At 39.5% G+C, this 17643-nt stretch overlaps 1 protein-coding gene across 1 annotated transcript in view; it reads left to right on the top strand.

Annotated features, from left to right (window-relative positions):
- Positions 1–17643, top strand: part of prim2 (DNA primase subunit 2) — a 165049-nt gene that overhangs the window by 11540 nt on the left and 135866 nt on the right. Inside the window, exons 4-5 of the mRNA XM_048531973.2 lie at positions 75–192; positions 15996–16088. Of these exons, the coding sequence (XP_048387930.1) occupies positions 75–192; positions 15996–16088 (211 nt within the window). The remainder of the gene's footprint in view (positions 1–74; positions 193–15995; positions 16089–17643) is intronic.

Below are 17643 nucleotides of genomic sequence, written 5' to 3'. Positions count from 1 at the left end.
CTGAACGGTGGTGTGCTAAATGTATGGTTGGTCTGATTTTTTTTTTCCTCTTCTTTCTCCCCTTATTTCCTCAGGGAAGATCTGAGACGATGGTTTATCCAGCAAGAATTGGAAGTATTCCGTTTCCGATTCAATGAACTGCATGACAAGCAGCTAGAATTTCTCAAGCACAATGATCTGGAATATCAAGCTGTGAGTACACAATCAACCTTTGTGCACATTGTTCATTTTCAATTGTTTTCTTTTCCTCATTGTTCGTAGTGACCGACTTAAATCATAATCCCACTGCCTCAAAAAGCATAGGATATACAGAAATGGGCTTTTCAATTCAAACTTACAAACTTTCTCTTCTTTCCTTATCGAACTCCTAGTAGCATTTCTGCCCTGCTACATTTGTTTTTCTGTTGTATGCAAGAGCCTTTTTTTGGTTGTGGGGGCAAGTGGTGTTTACCTGTCCGGTGTCAGAATCGGAATCTCTCTCTCGTGCATTCCAACCCACCATGTCTTAATTTAAATGTTTAAATTTTATCGGTACAATTGTTGTGGTTATGTTATAACCATTTTTCCATTACCCACTCCATTATCTTTGGCCATCACCATCTCTTCTGCCATAGCTGAACTTTGGTTTAGAACTACCTCCACTCCAAAAAGACCTTAAGCGACTGACCGATGATGGTAGTAGCTGTTGGACCATTTCACAAAGTTTGGAAGTTGGTGTTTCTGAATTTAAAAAAAAACTTTGACCCTTGATAGTTAACTTCCAGAACTTCCTTCCACAAGAGAAAAACAATTGTCAAGACTGTGTGTTTTTTAATCTGATGCACATTCAGCAGTTATTAAGAATAACAGCGCAGATTAATAAAGATATTAAAATACTGGCGTTAGTTTAGTTAGGGTAGAACTGAAAAGTAGAATGGTTATGCCAACTTTAGTAGAGCTTTGGATAGACTCTGCACGGTTTGGTTTGCATGTTTCAATAAGGACATGGAAGCTCTGGCAAAAGGGCAATAAAGGATTTGCAGGGATGATACCAGAACTGAGGTTAGAACAAAACAAAAAGTCTGAGCAAGCTGGGATTCCGTTTTATTCGAGATTAGTGTGAACTGATCTTTATGTCTGGAATGATTTGATATGGTGAACATTTGTGGAAAAAGCCCAAAACTCAGTCATAAATATGTGACAATCGCTAAGAACTATAGTAGGGAATTCCCAGGGGAAAACTTGTTACTCGGAGTGGTGAGAATGCTGATGCCTGCAAGTTGCACAATCGACATGCCTCAGGGCTGAACATTCTCCAGGTCATGTTTGATGGTGTCACAATCTGTTGTGTTCATTTGGGAGTACTGAGATGTTATTACATTTCTCAAAGGAAAGAGGTATGAATTCTGTGGGTCAACTGTACACAAACATTTGGTCCATCTGTTCAAGAGTAATGTACATAAAAGCTATTCCAAGTTCACTTCTCTGTGCTTGAGGATGTGTGGCTTCTCAAAAGTGAAGGGATAGGAATGTGATATTAACGAAGAAATCACTGTATTCACCAGAACCCAATTACTGTGCTTATTTCTGACGCTTTGATCTGTGTTTAAAATGGCTTTCTGAAATTAAGTCTGTTTGAAATGTACTTCAGGCTAATACCTTCTATGATAATTTCTGTTGAAAAGCAGAAAATCTGGATTACCATGATTGCAAGTCAAATAGAGTCTTTCATTTGGAACCCATGACTGGTTGTACATTGTTTGTTTCTAGCCTGCTTCCTGGTGAGGCAGCAGTATCCGTTGATGATCAACATGCTAAAATATCTACAACTGCATCTTGTGCAGTTAATTCTCTGCTTGTGAAGAGAAGTATTCACTGAAGGCATAGCTGTTACACTTCCTGTGCTCCCATCAGCTATGCTGAAGACATGAACTAACTCATCATCTTGATGCACAGTTGAGGTAATTGAGGTAATCAATGATTAATTGATTGAAAAGTGCTTTTGGAGGTACCAGACATATTGAAATGATGCAGAAGTGCATTTTTGCTTCCTTAACAGATTAACATTGTAGACAATCCTTACCCCAAACACAGGTTAATAGCATTATTAGCTTCCCACTGGGTTCATGCTTAGGTTTACTAAAAATCCATGTCATTGCAGTCAATTGCATACTCTAGACTTGTAACTGAAGGAACTGCATTGATAGTTGAAGAATAATTTATTTATTGCACTTATGTATTATTTAATGTCGTTCAAAACTTTGGGACTTCCTAGTGACGTTATACAGCGAATTAATTAACTACTTTTGAAATCTAGCTACTGCTGTAATGTAGGAATTTCAGAAACCAATTTATACACACGAGGCTCCTTTTAAATAACAATGTGATCATGACTAGGTAATCCATTTTGCATCTTTTGTGGATAAATATTGGCCATTTCTCAGAAGTTCAGCATAATAATGTGAGAAATTTTGTATCCATCTGAGAGAGTAGAACAGGCCTTGGTTTAAAATCTTATCTGAAAGATGACACCTCTGATAATGTTGTACTCCTTCGGAACATATTGGGAGGTCAGCTCAAATGGTGGCTGAGTTTCCAAGTGGGATTTGAACTTGAGATCTTGTGTGTCAGGTGAGAAAGCTACTTACTGAAGTTGTTGTCGTTCTGTTTCATGTAGAATCTCAACACTGGGAGAAAACTTTCTTCCAATAAATTTGAGGTGGATTCAATGCCTCTTTGTGGTGGACTGTAACACGTTTGGTTTAAATGGTTTTCAGAAGGTACACAAGTACCTCTTGTTTCCATGAAGTGTAATCTGCAGTTCCCAATGTGCTGTTGGAAAAACAAACTTGAGACATTGTGCAGTAATTTGCTGATCACTTAATATTGCCTGTTTTCCAATTGTGATGGACCTGTAGACATGAGCAGTTCAGTCTAGTATTCTCTGCAGATATGAACCAAATTCAGTAGGGCAAAAGCCATGCATAGAATTTTGGAATCCTACTATACAGAAGAGGCCCTTTGCTCGTCACAATCCTATTCATGCCCGAAGATGCCAAATTATGTTTACAACTTTGCAGATTTTGGGTGGACATATAATTGGCATTTGAATAAAGGAGTTGGGAACTGGCTCCAGATTCAAGATTCTAGGTCTGTGCACTGATCCAATTTGTAATATGGAAAGGCCCCTTGACAACTGCAGTTTATGCATACAGTGGGGAACGAGTGGGTCTAACTGGAATGTCGTTTGATCGAACACAGCCTCAATGGTCTAGATGTCCTCTTACAGCCTGGTGCTCTCTGAAGCAAGTGGTGTGATTGTTTGTTTTTTTTTATTGAAAAATCAGTATTGCTTTTCTTTGGTGTAATCTTCATTTATTTTGAGCTTAAATAATGTTGTTAAGTTGCACCGGGGAATGAAATCTTCCCTTTCTTTAGAGATGAAAGTACGAGTTCAGAGTTGACATAGGCCACACAGCTCCTGCACCTGTTCCACCATTCAATAAGATCATGTTTGATCTGATTAATCCATGATCCTGTCTAATCCTGGTAACCTTTCACCCCCATGCTGATTGAGAATCTAGCCACCTCTGCCTTAAAAATTTTCCAAGACTCTGCTTCCACCTCCGTTTTGAGGAAGAGGCTTTCAAAGGCACTTTACCCTCCTGAGAAAAAATTTTTTACTGATTTATTCTTAAATGGGAGATCCCTGACTAAATTATGCAGGTGTCTAATTGGCTGGTCTGTGACATAGAGTGACGCCAATGATGTGGGTTTAATTCCTGCACCGACTGAGGTTATCATGAAGTAGCCTCCTTTTAATATCTCCCCTTGTCTGAGGCTTGATGAACCTCAGGTTAAACCTCCACAGTCTTCTCTATTTAATGAGAGACCAGCCCTATCTTCCACTGGCAACTTTACTTTCATGAATGCTTAAGTTTTGTGGTCAGAAATCTTCCTTATTTTCACTGTTTGAAAAACCGTATGACCGTTCCAAGATGACTGGAAGTCTGGAATGTGAATCCCACAGGATTGAACTCCAGGGAAGTGGGTCATTTGCTGTGATGTGATACTGAAATTAAGACTGGAGGTCAATCATGACCTGTAAATAGCAAATTTGTAAACTGAGACCATTTGTGTTTCAAGCATGTCAGCTTGACTTTGTGGTTCATAAAATCGAGGAATGCAAGATCTGTGTAAGTTTGTTTTTTTTTGGCTGACTGGATTAAGCACGTGCTAATCCAATCTTCCATTCACCAGTATCTAAGAGTAGAAGATAACAGGTGTTTTTTTTTCTCTTTTTGTGACAAATAACTGAAGAGTATTTTACATTGGTCTTCTAATTCAGTTTTCAGCAGCTGACTCCCAATTTTAATTTTGCTGGTTTCAAATCTATGCAATTTGGCCTTCCAGCCTAATGCTAGGCTGCAGTAACTATGCTTAATAGCACAACTGCTAGGCTCATGTGTACTAGCTCCTGGAAACCAATTGAAGAGAAACTTGTAGGAAAACTGCCTTCAATTTGTCAAATAGTCAGAAATCCACATTTCAGGGATGGGTGTAAAAACAGCAGTTGGCCATGAAGCCTGCTTCACAATCATGATGGCTACAGAATCAAGGCTGAACGTTTCATACCATCATCTGTTTTCCACAGCTATCACACAATGCAAAGATCTATGGCAAATCACGGTTGGGGAGAAACGCTCTGGAAAATGTATCTGTGGCATAAAGCTACTAAGGATTATAGTACCACAGTGCGGAATTGAAATTATGCATTTGACCCATCATTATGATTTGTGTGTGAGGGGTGGGGGTGTGGAAAAGAGGCAAGTTGGGTTCATTGTTCCAATGACAACTCTGCCCCACAAAGCAGCTGAAATGATCAAATTGATCGAAGATCAATTCTGAGTCCAGTATTAAGAGTCAAACTTGCAATATCTGAAGTTAAAACATAACTGCATAGAGCAGTTGACACTGAACCAAGCAGAAAAACAACTCCAGGAATCCTGCCTTTGCAGTTGAAACATGCTTTCGTCCTTTCTGTGCATGTTCTCATTTATATGTTGAGGGCAGAACCATCTCCTCAGAACAGAAAGGTTTAAAGTGAGACCTATTGGAGGTTTTTGAAGTTTTACTAGAGCAAGTTTGAAAAACCTTTTCCTCTGGCACTTGTTTGGTAACTAAAGGTTTTGTTGGGCAAACCCACTGGTGATAAACTTGAAAGTGTTCTTACCCAGGAATACACTTCAGAAGAGCTGTTGGAAGCAGATTTCATCAGAACTTAAGGCAATTGTATATGAACATGAAGAACGAACTTGCTGAAATGTGTTAGTGTTGGCATCAGTCTTTATATTCAATTCTGTTGTTTGGCACAGCCGTTCACCTTTACCTGGACTGTTTCACAGAATCACAGAGTTGTTACAGTGCTGAAGAAAGCCACTTGACCCGTCATGTCTGCGCTGGATCTCAAAACATGCATGTCACTTAATGCGTTCTCCACTAGCACTATTTATTCGTTTTCAAATAACTCTCTAATTCCCTTAAATGTCTTAATTAAAATGGTCTACTTCATGCTTTTGTGCAGTGCGTTGTAGACTGAAAACTCACTGTGAAAATGTTCTTCCCCCAGTCATTTCTTTTCCTTGTTTACTCTGGATTCCTCACGGTTTTGAATGAATCGATTAGATTTCCTCTCAGCTGTCTGAAGTATTTGGTTCTTGATGCTTGATTTGAAGTGATTTTTGATACTTAATCCACAAATAATTATTGTCTGTCATTTGAGTTGAATCTCCATAGTAGCCTTGTGTTTGAATCCTTTTGTGGGCATTGTCTGTCCCTAAAATTTCTTCCAGCCCCATAACCCCTGAGATTTCTGCGCTCTTCCGATTTTCTGACTTTTTGCTTGCGCCACTGCCGCCGCTCTCTCCCCCCCCCCCCCCCCCCACCCCCCCGCCCAAAAAAAAAACCCCAACCCAACCCTGGTTCCATGATGTTGCTGTTAGGTTTACAGCTGTTGAAACTATAATTACTTGAATGCCTTTCCTTAAGGTGATACCTTACTGGAGCTTGCCTGAACATTCACGACTATAGCTCATTAGCTCATTGTCAACTGCTGTCTGTGCTCCTGTGAAGCCTTTTGACAAACTTTATGTTAAAAGCCCAACATAAATTTAAATGGCTACTGTTCTCCTTTTGTCTCCCATTTCTGCTGCACGAGGTGTAATATGGCTCCACAGTTTCTAGCTAGCTTGGAAAGTTACAATAGGTGAACCCAATGAGTTTAAAACTCACTTGTCAATAAATAAAAGCTATCTGGCTATGTCCACGAATACCCACCAAAGCTTTGAATTGCTTGGTGTCATTGAGCGCTAGATCCATTAAACCAAACCCCTCTCAATAAAGGTCAAAGCTGTGATATCAGACAAGCCTGGTGAATAGAATCCATTTCAAATGAAAAAATTAGTGCCTGCATGCTTTGAATTTTGATTCTGACATTCCTTGCTATCAGGGTTAGATACTGTGTCTTTGCTCCACATTTGACATGCCACTGTTAGAGGGGAAAGAAAGTGCTGAATGTTATTGTGCCTTGAGCTTTGTGTCTGGAGTATCGAAATATGCTTTTAAGGCTAGAACTATAATGCACTCTGTGCTCCTACTGGAGTAATGTGATCCAGAAAGTAATATTCTATTTTGAGGCTTTCAATGTCCTTGGAAGGTTCTAAAGTCATTGTTTGCATTGGAATTTTTGAAAAATCTTTTCACCTTAACACAAAGCTGAGTTCTATAACTTGAAATGGAACATGTTGATTAGTACTTAATACCAATAGAAGATGGTATGCGTGGGAGAGATAGGTATTGAGCTGGAGGAACACCGCAGGCCAGGCAGCATCAGAGGAGTAGGAAAGTTAATGTTTCGGGTGGGGACCCTTCTTCAGAAACCTTTCTGAAGCAGCCTGGCCTGCTGTATTCCTCCAGCTCACACTTATCTTTGACTCCAACATCTGCATTCCTTGCTATTGTGCATGGGAGAGATTCCTGATTGGCTTTGTGATGAAAAGAAATTAGAGCTTTTACCCCGCAACTCTATCCTTCAAGGTGCATGTAAAAAGAAATATTACCACAGAAACTGACTCACTGGAGGTGTGGTTAGCTAGATATTTGGTGTGGATCAGATTGGTGCTAACACATGACATGCTGTTGTGGATCCTGGTCATGGCTGCTTGCCCAACCAGTGGCTCACTTTGTTGTGCTTTGTTTCAAGCCTGTTTTTGAGCAAAGAAGCAGGGGAGAAGAAGTAGGCCAGGTAGTATTTGTGCTCCAGGTTGGTGACTTTACACCAGAAGTGGAGAATTTGCATATTTGACCATTTGTAAATGATGCAGAACTAGAGAAAGAATGGAGAGGGCGATAGAACAAAAGGAAATTCCTGTCGGGGAAAAGGGTTAGTGGAGACGAAATAACCAAATGTGATAGCAGAATACAGGACTGTGTGGTGGCAGTGGAAAAAGATGAATAAGGTCTAAAAGACAAAGTAAGTTACTAATGAGCAAAAGAGTAGAATTTCTGCAAGACCTGAAGAATTGACTGTAATTTTTCTATTTACATCTTTCTTTCACACTCCCCATCAAGTGGTAACTTCTGTTTTTAAGATCCAAAGAAACTCTGACGTGGTTCCTGGCATTATCTACTTTGACCAGATAACATCATTTAATTGTGCTATATGTATGTCAGTTTGTAGGTTTTATCAAGAAAATAGTTGCCGTATTAACCTTTAATCCCATCATCTCACCAGGAGCTGCTTACCCATAAATAATGGTGAGCCCACCATCAGTCTTGCAAATAGATTTACAAATGTCCTGGAGAATGTGATATGCCAAAGGTGCACTGTCCCGAGTAGGGCATCTATCCTAGCAATGCAAGTACTGCGTATTTCAAGGATGGGAATTGAAAGCTATGTTGAATTCAAAAGTTTTTTTTTTGTCCTGATATTTTAGATAAGTTTAATAATGCTGAAAGGGTAACAGAAATTTCTTTCTTTGAATTTTTTTAGCCAATAGTTCTGTATCTTCTAAGAAATTGCAAGAAGCCATAAACTTTTAACTATCAAACAAATATGCAGCAGCAAACAAATGCTCTTATTACTTGGCCACCTGCCCAGCCAGGCTGACCTGACCACACAACCCAAACTCCAACCTCTATTACCTAGAAGTCAATGGTAGTGGCCGCAATGGAACACCAGTACCTGCAAGTTCAGTCCAAACCCCACAGTGTCTTGACTCAGAAGTGTTATCCCCATCCTTCACTGTGGCTGAGTCAAAGTTCTAGGCATTGCTTAATTCACAGTACTGACACTGCACTTCCACAACATGACTACTGTTGTTAAGTAGTTATCTGACCACCACCTCTCTGAGTTCAGGCAGCAAATGTTGGCTTTGTCAGTGATGTCCACTTTCCATGGAAGAACAAGAAATGGTGAAGTGAAAAGGTGTAGGAGCAGGCTTATCTGGAACATGAACATGGTCTAAGCTGGTTGGATGAAATGCCAGTTTGTACATTAAATACTATTCCAAATAATATGTGCTTTCTGCAGAAGAGGCCCCCTCAACTTTAAAGGACTTTGGGGAAAACCGTTTAGACTCAAAAAATGAGAACCTGCTAGAAATGTGAAATGACGACAAAAAGTACAGCAAATAACTCAGCCGCTTTGGTGGCATCTGTGTACAGGGAAACTGTTAACGTTTTTGATCAATGAATTCGTCATCAGATTTGTGATGGCTGAGTTGAGAGGAAGCACTTTCACAAAGATCTGGGAAAAATAGAAGTCCAATTGATGGAAGGTTTTTAAAAATAAAAGATGGGGGTGGATTTAAAAAAAGTATGAAAGATGCAGAAAAAGTGTATCAAAAAGAAACTTCAAATCAAAAATGTCATCAAGCTGAAATTTTTAGTCTCCGTAAGAACTGCCTTACCTGCTGAACACTATCTATCATTCTCTGTTCTTGGTGCAGTTTTAAAAATTGATTATTGAACTTGGGAATTGCAGTACATTTGGTAATTTGAAGGTGGTACTGTTGCAAGGGCTATTGTTTGTTTAAAACATGGAAAAATATGAAAATGACTTTCTCAGGTTGATTGATTAACATAGCTGTGATTTAACAAATGTATTGTCCATATGTTTAATGAGACCAATATGAGCATCAGCATTTTCAGCTGGAGCTACTATGTTAATTGATTTCTCTGGTGATTTTTACAAAACAGATTGAATCAATGGAGTATTGCAAGGGTTTGCTGTTTGATCCAGTATTTTTCTAAACTTATAGTTGTAATTTACATGATATTGAATGGGCAGTGTAGAAACAGGCTACCTACTGGATTTAACATGTTCGCACTGGACTTTATGCTGCAAATGAAACTTATTTTGTTTTACCGAACCCTATTACCACAGCCTTCTGTTCCATTCACCCTCATTTAAGTACATAGAAAGTGCAAGTAGGTTTGATTTAAAGAAATGGAATTTTGATATCTTGCAGGTCTGTGAAAGATATCTAGGGAGAGTGTTTGGATTGTTAGAAATACTCTGTTCCATGTTTTGACTCCTGATGTTTTTGTTTGAAAAGAGAGCTAATGGCAAGTATAAACGTGCCAAATATCTTTTCTTAAGAAAAGTACCAGTGCTAGGCAAATACCATTTTTAATGAGACAGAATCGAACTATCTGCCATGACATTTTGTTTTCTATTTATTCGTAGGATGTGTCACTCACTAGGCCAGCATTTATCGCCTATGCCTAATTGCCAAGAGGGCATTTGAGAGTCAGTGACATTGCCGTGGTTCTGGTAGCTCATGTAGGACTGACAGGATAAAGATTGCACATTTCTTCCCTAAAGGGCAGTGGTGAACCAAATGGATCTTTTAAGGATTTGAAATCCTGTTGTTGGAACTTTAGCTTTGGATTCTGGATTAACTAGTCCACTGTCACTGCCACTATGTGACTGCCTCTTCAAAATTAAGGCCTGGCTTGCAACCCAGTGTTACTGGCTGTTGAAGCTGTGACCTTGCATTATTAGCACTGTGTTCGAACAAGTGATACAATTGTTGAATCCCATGCCATCAACATCCTGGGGGTTTTATTAACAGAAGTTAACTTAGACCAGACATACATATACTGTGGCTGCAAGACTGCATCAGAGGCTGGGGATTCTGCAGAAAGTAACTCACTTCTGACTGTTCACTATCCAGAAGATACAAGATGGGAGTGTGATGGGATATGCTCCGCTTTTGTAGATGGATGCAGCTCCAACATTATTAAAGGAGTTTGAATCTAGGATGAAGAACCTGCTTGTTCCTATCCCCCTCATTGAAAATTTACTTTCTCCTCCATTGATGCATAAGGGCAGCATTGTGTACCGATATTACAGACACTCCCAAACTCTGTTCTGCCTGGACCCCATTTCAAAGCTGGAAAATTGTTGAGATCCCTTCCCATTGACTGACTGACTGTAAAAGTTCTGAGGTTGGGATGAGGGGTTTGTATCTGTAAGGGCAGTTGTGGAGTTGGAATGGGGGGGAAATTTAGGGTTAGAGAATGTGGGAGGACTAAGTAGAAAAGTGAGGTATTTCGTTGGCAGTGTTACATGCTTCTAACAAACCATTTTTATTGCTGCAGGATTGTCACTTGGAGGTTCGGTAATTTAGATCACACACACAGTCTGACAAAATGTGAGAGTTAACCACTGCCTGACAGCTTGGAGCACCATTAAAGGCATTGCTGCCTTAGAGCTTGGGACCCTACATGGCTTTGTGGATTCTGCTTTAGGAAGCTGTGACGTACAAGATGCACTTTCCACACACTTTGATGTCTACCATCTAGAAAGACAAGGGTAGCCTATAGAGTATTCAAAAGAATGTAACTATAGAGCATTTAGAAATATACAAATACATAATACGATCAAACAGAGGTAGTAGGAACTGCTGATGCTGGAGAATCTGAGATGACGAGGTGTAGAGCTGGATGAACACAGCAGGCCAAGCAGCATCAGAGAAGAAGGGTTTGGACCCAAAATGTCAGCTTTGCTGTTTGGCCTGCTGTGTGCATCCAGTTCTACATCTTGCTTCTCAGATTCTCCAGCATCTGCAGTTCCTGGAAACTCAATCTGCTTATTTTTGGCAAATTCCTGCATTCTCTCACTATTTTCTTTAGTGATTGTTTAAAGCTTCAAGAGGGGACAATGAGCCACCTCAGCTCATTATTTAACACGTGTTCCTTAAACTCAACTCTTCCGACTGCCTTCTGTTTCTGGTGTTTCCTTGCAAACAACTCCAGCTCTATACTTTGTTATCTCATATAATCAAGCAGCTTCAGTCTGGCTTCATGATGGGAGATGATGTCTGATGATTTTTTTTTTTGGAATTTTTGAGGAAGTAGCAAACAGGTTGGATAAAAGGGGAATCGTTAATTGTAATGTATTTGAATTTCTAAAAGGAGTTCAAAAAGGTTAGGTGTGAAAGGCTACTTAAGAAAATAAGAGCTTTTTGCTGGAGGAAGAAATATATTTACATGGATTGAAAATTGCCTAACTCGTAAAAAGAATTAGGATAAAGGGGGTGCTTTTTTTCAGGACAGTAACTTGTAATTAATTGAGTACCACAGGGATCAATCATAGAGTCAGACTTGAATGAGGGAAGTGGTTTACTATAGCCAAGATTTTACAGATGACACGCAAATAGGTGGGAAGGCAAGTGGTGAAGATAATACAGTCTGCAGAGGGACATTAGGCAGGTTAAATGATTGGGTAAGATCTTCAGGTGGAATATAATGTCAGAAAGGTCCGAGATTATGTATTTTGGCTGGAAAAACAGGAGCTGGATGCTAATTAAATGGAGGAAGACCCCTAACAGAGGGATTTGAAAGTCCTCCTGCATAAATCATAAAAAAGCTAGTGTCTATGGTCTTCTCTAATGCCCAAAGAACTATCAAATGTTGACCTTTTATTTCAAAGGGAATGGAGTTAAAAAAAAGGAAGTCTTGCTGAACCTACACAAAGCAGACCACACCTAGAATGCAGGGAACAGCTTTGGTCCTTTATCGAAGGAAAGATATACTGACATTGTTTTCCCCTTGTGGGACAGTCTAGGATTGGAGGGCATAATCGCAGAGTAATAGGTTGCCTGTTTAAAAAGGGATGAAGAAGAATTGCTTGGCAAGTGAATCTATGCTGAAGAGGGCTGTAGATGCTGGGTCATTTAGTATAAGTCTGAGATTTTTAATCGGTAAGCTAATCAATAGTTACAGAAAAAGGCAGCGAAGTGTGGTTGTTCATTGTTATGATCTCATTGGATGCTGCAGCAGACTCATTGGGCTGAATGCTACTATGTCTTAGGTCTTGTAGCAAATGTATCGAAACACCACAACCTGCATGTTTCCTTATCAAGCATGCACTATCCTGACTTGGAGCTAAATTACTTTTCCTTTGCTCTTGTTGGGCCAAAATCTCTTACTTGGAAATCTCTTCCGAATAGCATTGTAGCTGTACCTAGGTAAGTACCAAACATTGCTGTCTTCATAAACTTTTGCAATAAATGCTGGCCTTAGTGGACGCAGTTGTATCAGATGAATAAATATTGTTTTAAAAATTATAACACTGAGTCGGCTTTTTCAAAGTGGAATCTACTTGGTCTGTCCCCTCTTGCTCTTTTCCCCACACCCTTACAATTTTCTCTCCCAAGTGTATCCTGGTCTCTTTTTGAAAGCTATTGTTGAATCTGTTTCTAATGCTCGTACCTCAAAATTCATAGTTTAAAAGTCAGTGAAGGCATGGAGATTCCCAAATAAGAGCGTTGAATGTTGCTGTTCAGTTTCTTTAGTAAGACTTTTGAAATCATGATCTTGATAGAATGAAGCAACATCCTTGAGGTAGCTTTCCAAGAAATCCCTAAAGCTGGGATGTTGGTAGCTGTCGATATCATTTCATTAGCTTTTGCCAGAAATAAGAGCATTTCAAAGGAAGTCTTATACACAGTTTTACATCAGGTGGAATCTTTTAGGGCCCTGAATGATGTGGGCAATGCTGATTGATTAATAGTAATGGATCAGAACTGAGGTGAAAACAGTGTGAGAGTGCGAGTCTAACTGTTAAGACACAATGGTAAACAAATGGGGAGAGTACAGTGGGACCTGGATTGCCTTGTGCACCACTTGCTGAAGATAAGCATGTAAGTGAAGCAGGCAATAAAGATGGCAAATGGAATGTTGGCCTTCATTGCAAGAAGTTTTGAGTATAGGAGCAGGAATGTGTTGCATTTATTTAGGGCCTTAGTGAGGCCACACCTAGAATATTGTGTGCAGTTTTGGTCTCCTTTTCTGAAGAAGGATGCTCTTGCTCTCGAAGGTTTACCAGGCTAATTCTGGGGTGGGGTGGTCTGCTGTATGAGGAGAGATAAACTGACTAGGTTGGGATTGTTTTCACTGGAGTTCAGACGAATAAGGGAGGGTCTCATAGAAACTTATAAAATTCTAACAGGACTGTGCAGGGTAGATGCAAGGAGGATGTTCCCAAAAATTGAGTGTAACCACAACAGGGGCCACCATATAAGGATTCAGGGCAGAAATTTAGGACGGGGATGAGGAGACTTCTTCACCCAAAGAGTGGTGAGCCTGTGGACTTCATTACCACAGGAAGTAGCTGATGCCAAAACACATTAAGTGTATTCAAGAGGCAGCTAGATCTAGCACTTTGGTTGGATGGGATCAAAGGTTAAGGGGAGAAAGCAGGATTGGGCTACTGAGTTGGATGATTGGCCATGATCATGAAGAATCGCTGAGGAGGCTTGAAGGGCCAAATGGCCTCCTTCTGCTCCAATCTTCTTTGTTTCTATGTAAGGCAAATGCAGCCATGAGCCACAGCTGTTAAGCCCTATAGTATTTGACAGTTTGTGACTTTGCAAGTAAAGGATTGCATTGAATATACCTAAAATGGTGTTTTACCAGTCATTGAAATTGCATTGAATCGTTTGTTTTCCGAGGCATGTGGGAAACAGGCACTCGGAAAGTAACTATCAATGCAGTCAGCTTTGACTTATTACATTTATGCACCTTTGTTAGTTGGGCAAATATGGGAACTGCTGTTTTTTTATACAGCTGAATTTATGTTCAGTTATTTCCAACTCTTATGTCATCATGCTGAAAGAAATGCCAATATTTTACAAGTTGCTGGACATTGGATTCATGGAAATCCAGAACTTGCGCTGTTGGAAGAGGTTGGAATCAGTTCATGGTTTGAAACTGAGGTTGATAGATTTTTGTTTGGTGAGTATATTGGACTTTGTGATCCAAGGCAGGTAGATGGCAGTTTAGATCCTGATTATTTGTGTTTTAAAATAAATGATAGAATAAGTTGTAAGGGGCTGGATGGCCACCTCTGTTTCTGTTTTCCATTTTAAATGGATGGTTTGTATGGTGCTTTAAACATTGAACGATTTAACAAAAGTGGCCAATCCATGGGACATGACCAACTTCTAGTTCTCTCCTAGTCCTACATCATCCTGACTTGGAACTATATTGTTATTCTTTCACTGTTGCTGGGTCAAAATCCTGGAACTTCCTCCCTAACAGCACTCTGCGTATATCTACACTTCTCAACCTGCAGGGATTTCAGAAATCAGTTTGCCACCACCTTTCCAGGGTAATTAAGGATGGGAAGGAAATACTGGCCTAACCAACATCGCCAATTTTCCATGACAGAGTGCCGTACCCCCTCTGAGGCGTGAGCGGGGGTAAAATGAAAGCTCACTGTCCCAGTTTTTAGTACCCAGTGGCAAAGCCACTCTTTGGCTCTCGTCCCTTACTTGAGAAACATTTCCTATAAAGCTGGAGTTCTCTTTGGCATGATTTCACATTTCCCAATTTTCCTAATTTAATTCTGGTGCCAAGTTGAGGCGGATTCGTGTTGTTGCCCAGCAACAGTAATCAACTTATTTGATGTGAATCACTCTGAAGCTATGTCAAAACAGCAACCCAGGATGTGGAAACCAGGCTCCGACTCATTTCTGATCCACATGACAGAAAGAAAACAAAATAAAAAATACTGTGTATGTCTGAGATTAAGACATAAACTGATTAATGAACTTAACTATTTCAAGAAAAATAATTTTATAATATATGAAATAATTTTTATATTTCATGACCAGAGAGATTTACTGATTGTGACTTGAGTTGTTTAAAACCCATCCACCCCTCAATCGATCAGACAAATCTTTGTCAAGGTCTTTTGGAACTGCATAATGAATATAATAAAAATAATATTTAGAAAGTAGAGGTTCAAAAATTGAAGTAATTTCCAGTTTCCCACCCTGCGCCATGTGGAGGAACTGCTGATCACGTCTCTTTCTATGCATGTATAGATGCCAGAAGTTTCTGTTGGTTTCACACTAATGATCAAACTCTACAGTCTTGCTGTTGTTAGAGTTCTCCATAGGTTCAGTGGTAAAATCTAGGCCATTCTCTGTACTTTTTTAAAAAAAATTGGGGTGATGGAGGCTTTCATAACTAACTTTTGGCATAGTAATTCACAGTCTCCTTGCTTTTGAGGACAACATTTAAGACCCCTAGTTTGTTCAGAGACTTGTTTGTTCTTTTTTTGTTGTGCTGTAACTGCCTGCCTGGAATTGTGTGTGTGTGTGTGTGTGTGTGTGTGTGTGGTCTCTAAATTACAGTTGGGGCAAGTTTCAAAACTCTGTACGTTCTTCAAATATTGGAAAAAAGCTTGATTCACTTGAAATTACAGTTTGCCTTCTCTGTCTCCAAAGTGTTACGTTGGCAGGTGACTTTTAGCTACCACGTGCTTGTATATTGCCCATCTGAATACTTCAGTTAATCATCCAGATCAGCATGTTGTTTGAGCAATAATGTGTGGTTCTCCCATGTAATTCCACTTTGCTCGCCATGGAGAACGTGGCTTGTGTTGAGTTATTTGTGATTGCCAAAACTAAATCTTGACCTAGAGTAATTCTTTATTTCAGATTGAAACAAATGAAAAAGAAGATGTGAAGAAGAAACTGGCCGATTCGGGTGGATATAGCTCTGTTAAAATAGCTGAATGGTTGTTTTACAAGGTGAGAGCAAAGTGAATGTAAGGAACTGTTTGACACTTGTGACTTTTTTCAAAATGTTCTTTTTTAAAATCACTATTTTTTTCCACAAGTGATTGCGTCTAGTTAATGGCAAATTTGTCTAAAGTTTTGAACTTTTAGGTGCACGAATTTAAGAAATATTTGTACAGAGATTATATCTGAACACTTACTTTACAGACACTGTCCTTGTTATTGTCATTTGTTGAGCTAAATGCAGTTCATTTTTTCACTGAGATCTTAAAGCACTGTTAACCTGATGGAGTAAACTTGACATCTGTGGGACATTCTGATATTTCAAGCGTGCCCTTGAGGTTCATCCTAACATTGGGTATCTACAAACTAATTCCAATGCTTTTGAGGCCTAGACTGTAATCAACTGTTAGTATGGTCAGTCTCTGGTCACAACAAAAGAAGCTGGGCTTTCTGAAAGATGATTATTTATTTACGGATACTGCACCAAAACTGCTGGGACAATATAAAAAGCACCGATCAGGCCAAACTAACCAGCCAAATTGAAAGATTGGAAACATTTATCGTCAATTAAGAGAATTTTAAAAGATTTGTTCATGGATTGTAGGTATCATTTGCCCATCCTTAATTGTTCTTGAGAAGGTGATGGTAGTGAGCTGCCTGCAGTTAGTTTGTTTTCATAGGTTATGGAGTCATTGAGGTCTATAGCACAAAAAAAAGCCTTTTGGCCCCCTGTGTCTGTGCTGGACTAAAACAGCCACCTAACTATTCTAATCCCATTTTCCAGCCCATAGCCTTGTATGCCTTGGTGTCACAAGTGCATGTCTGAGTACTTGCAGACTTATGTTGCATCACGTTATCTTCCCATGTTTACTTCGGTTTCCTTCATTTTTTTTTCCTCATCTTGCTTACTTTTAATGTGAAATATAGAACATAGAACATAGAACAATACAGTGCAGAACATATTTTATTCATTTTATTGATAAAGTTTTATTAATTGTCGAAGTCATTTTTCTTTATTTATGAGATGAGGCCATCGCTGGCTGGGCTGACACTTATTGCCTATCCCTCATTGCCCTTGAGAAGATGGTGGTGAATTGCCTCATGAGCCTCTGTTTATTCTATCTGGGCACTACTACAATGCCATTTGTAAGGGAGTTATAAGTAAAAGTAATAAATTAATTTGAGTATACAAAGACAGATGAGGTGTTACACCTGTGCAATTTGTAAGCTTCTGGATGCTTTTTAAATCTCTCTTCTCTCTCTTCTCTCTCTCTTTCCGCTCTCGCTCTCTCCCCTCCCACTGTTAATGTGTCCTCTAATCTTGAAATCCCCCATCGCAGGGAAAAGGTGCACGCCATTAACCCTTATCAATACCTCTCATGGTTTTATAAATTTCTAGAAGGTCACCTCTTAACCTCCTATGCTGCAGTGAAAGAAGTCCTAGCCAATCCAGCCTGCCTTTATAACTCAAACCTTCCAAACTGTTGAAGACTTTCTATTTTTTATCTATAGGTTTACTGACCATTTATCCCTGTTTGTTTTTGATCATCTATTTCCCTGCCTT

The sequence above is a fragment of the Stegostoma tigrinum genome, chromosome 4, assembly GCF_030684315.1.
Source record: "Stegostoma tigrinum isolate sSteTig4 chromosome 4, sSteTig4.hap1, whole genome shotgun sequence".
Classification (NCBI taxonomy): Eukaryota; Metazoa; Chordata; class Chondrichthyes; order Orectolobiformes; family Stegostomatidae; genus Stegostoma; species Stegostoma tigrinum.
Note: the sequence above shows the minus strand (reverse complement) of the source record. Positions and strands in the feature narration are given on the sequence as shown.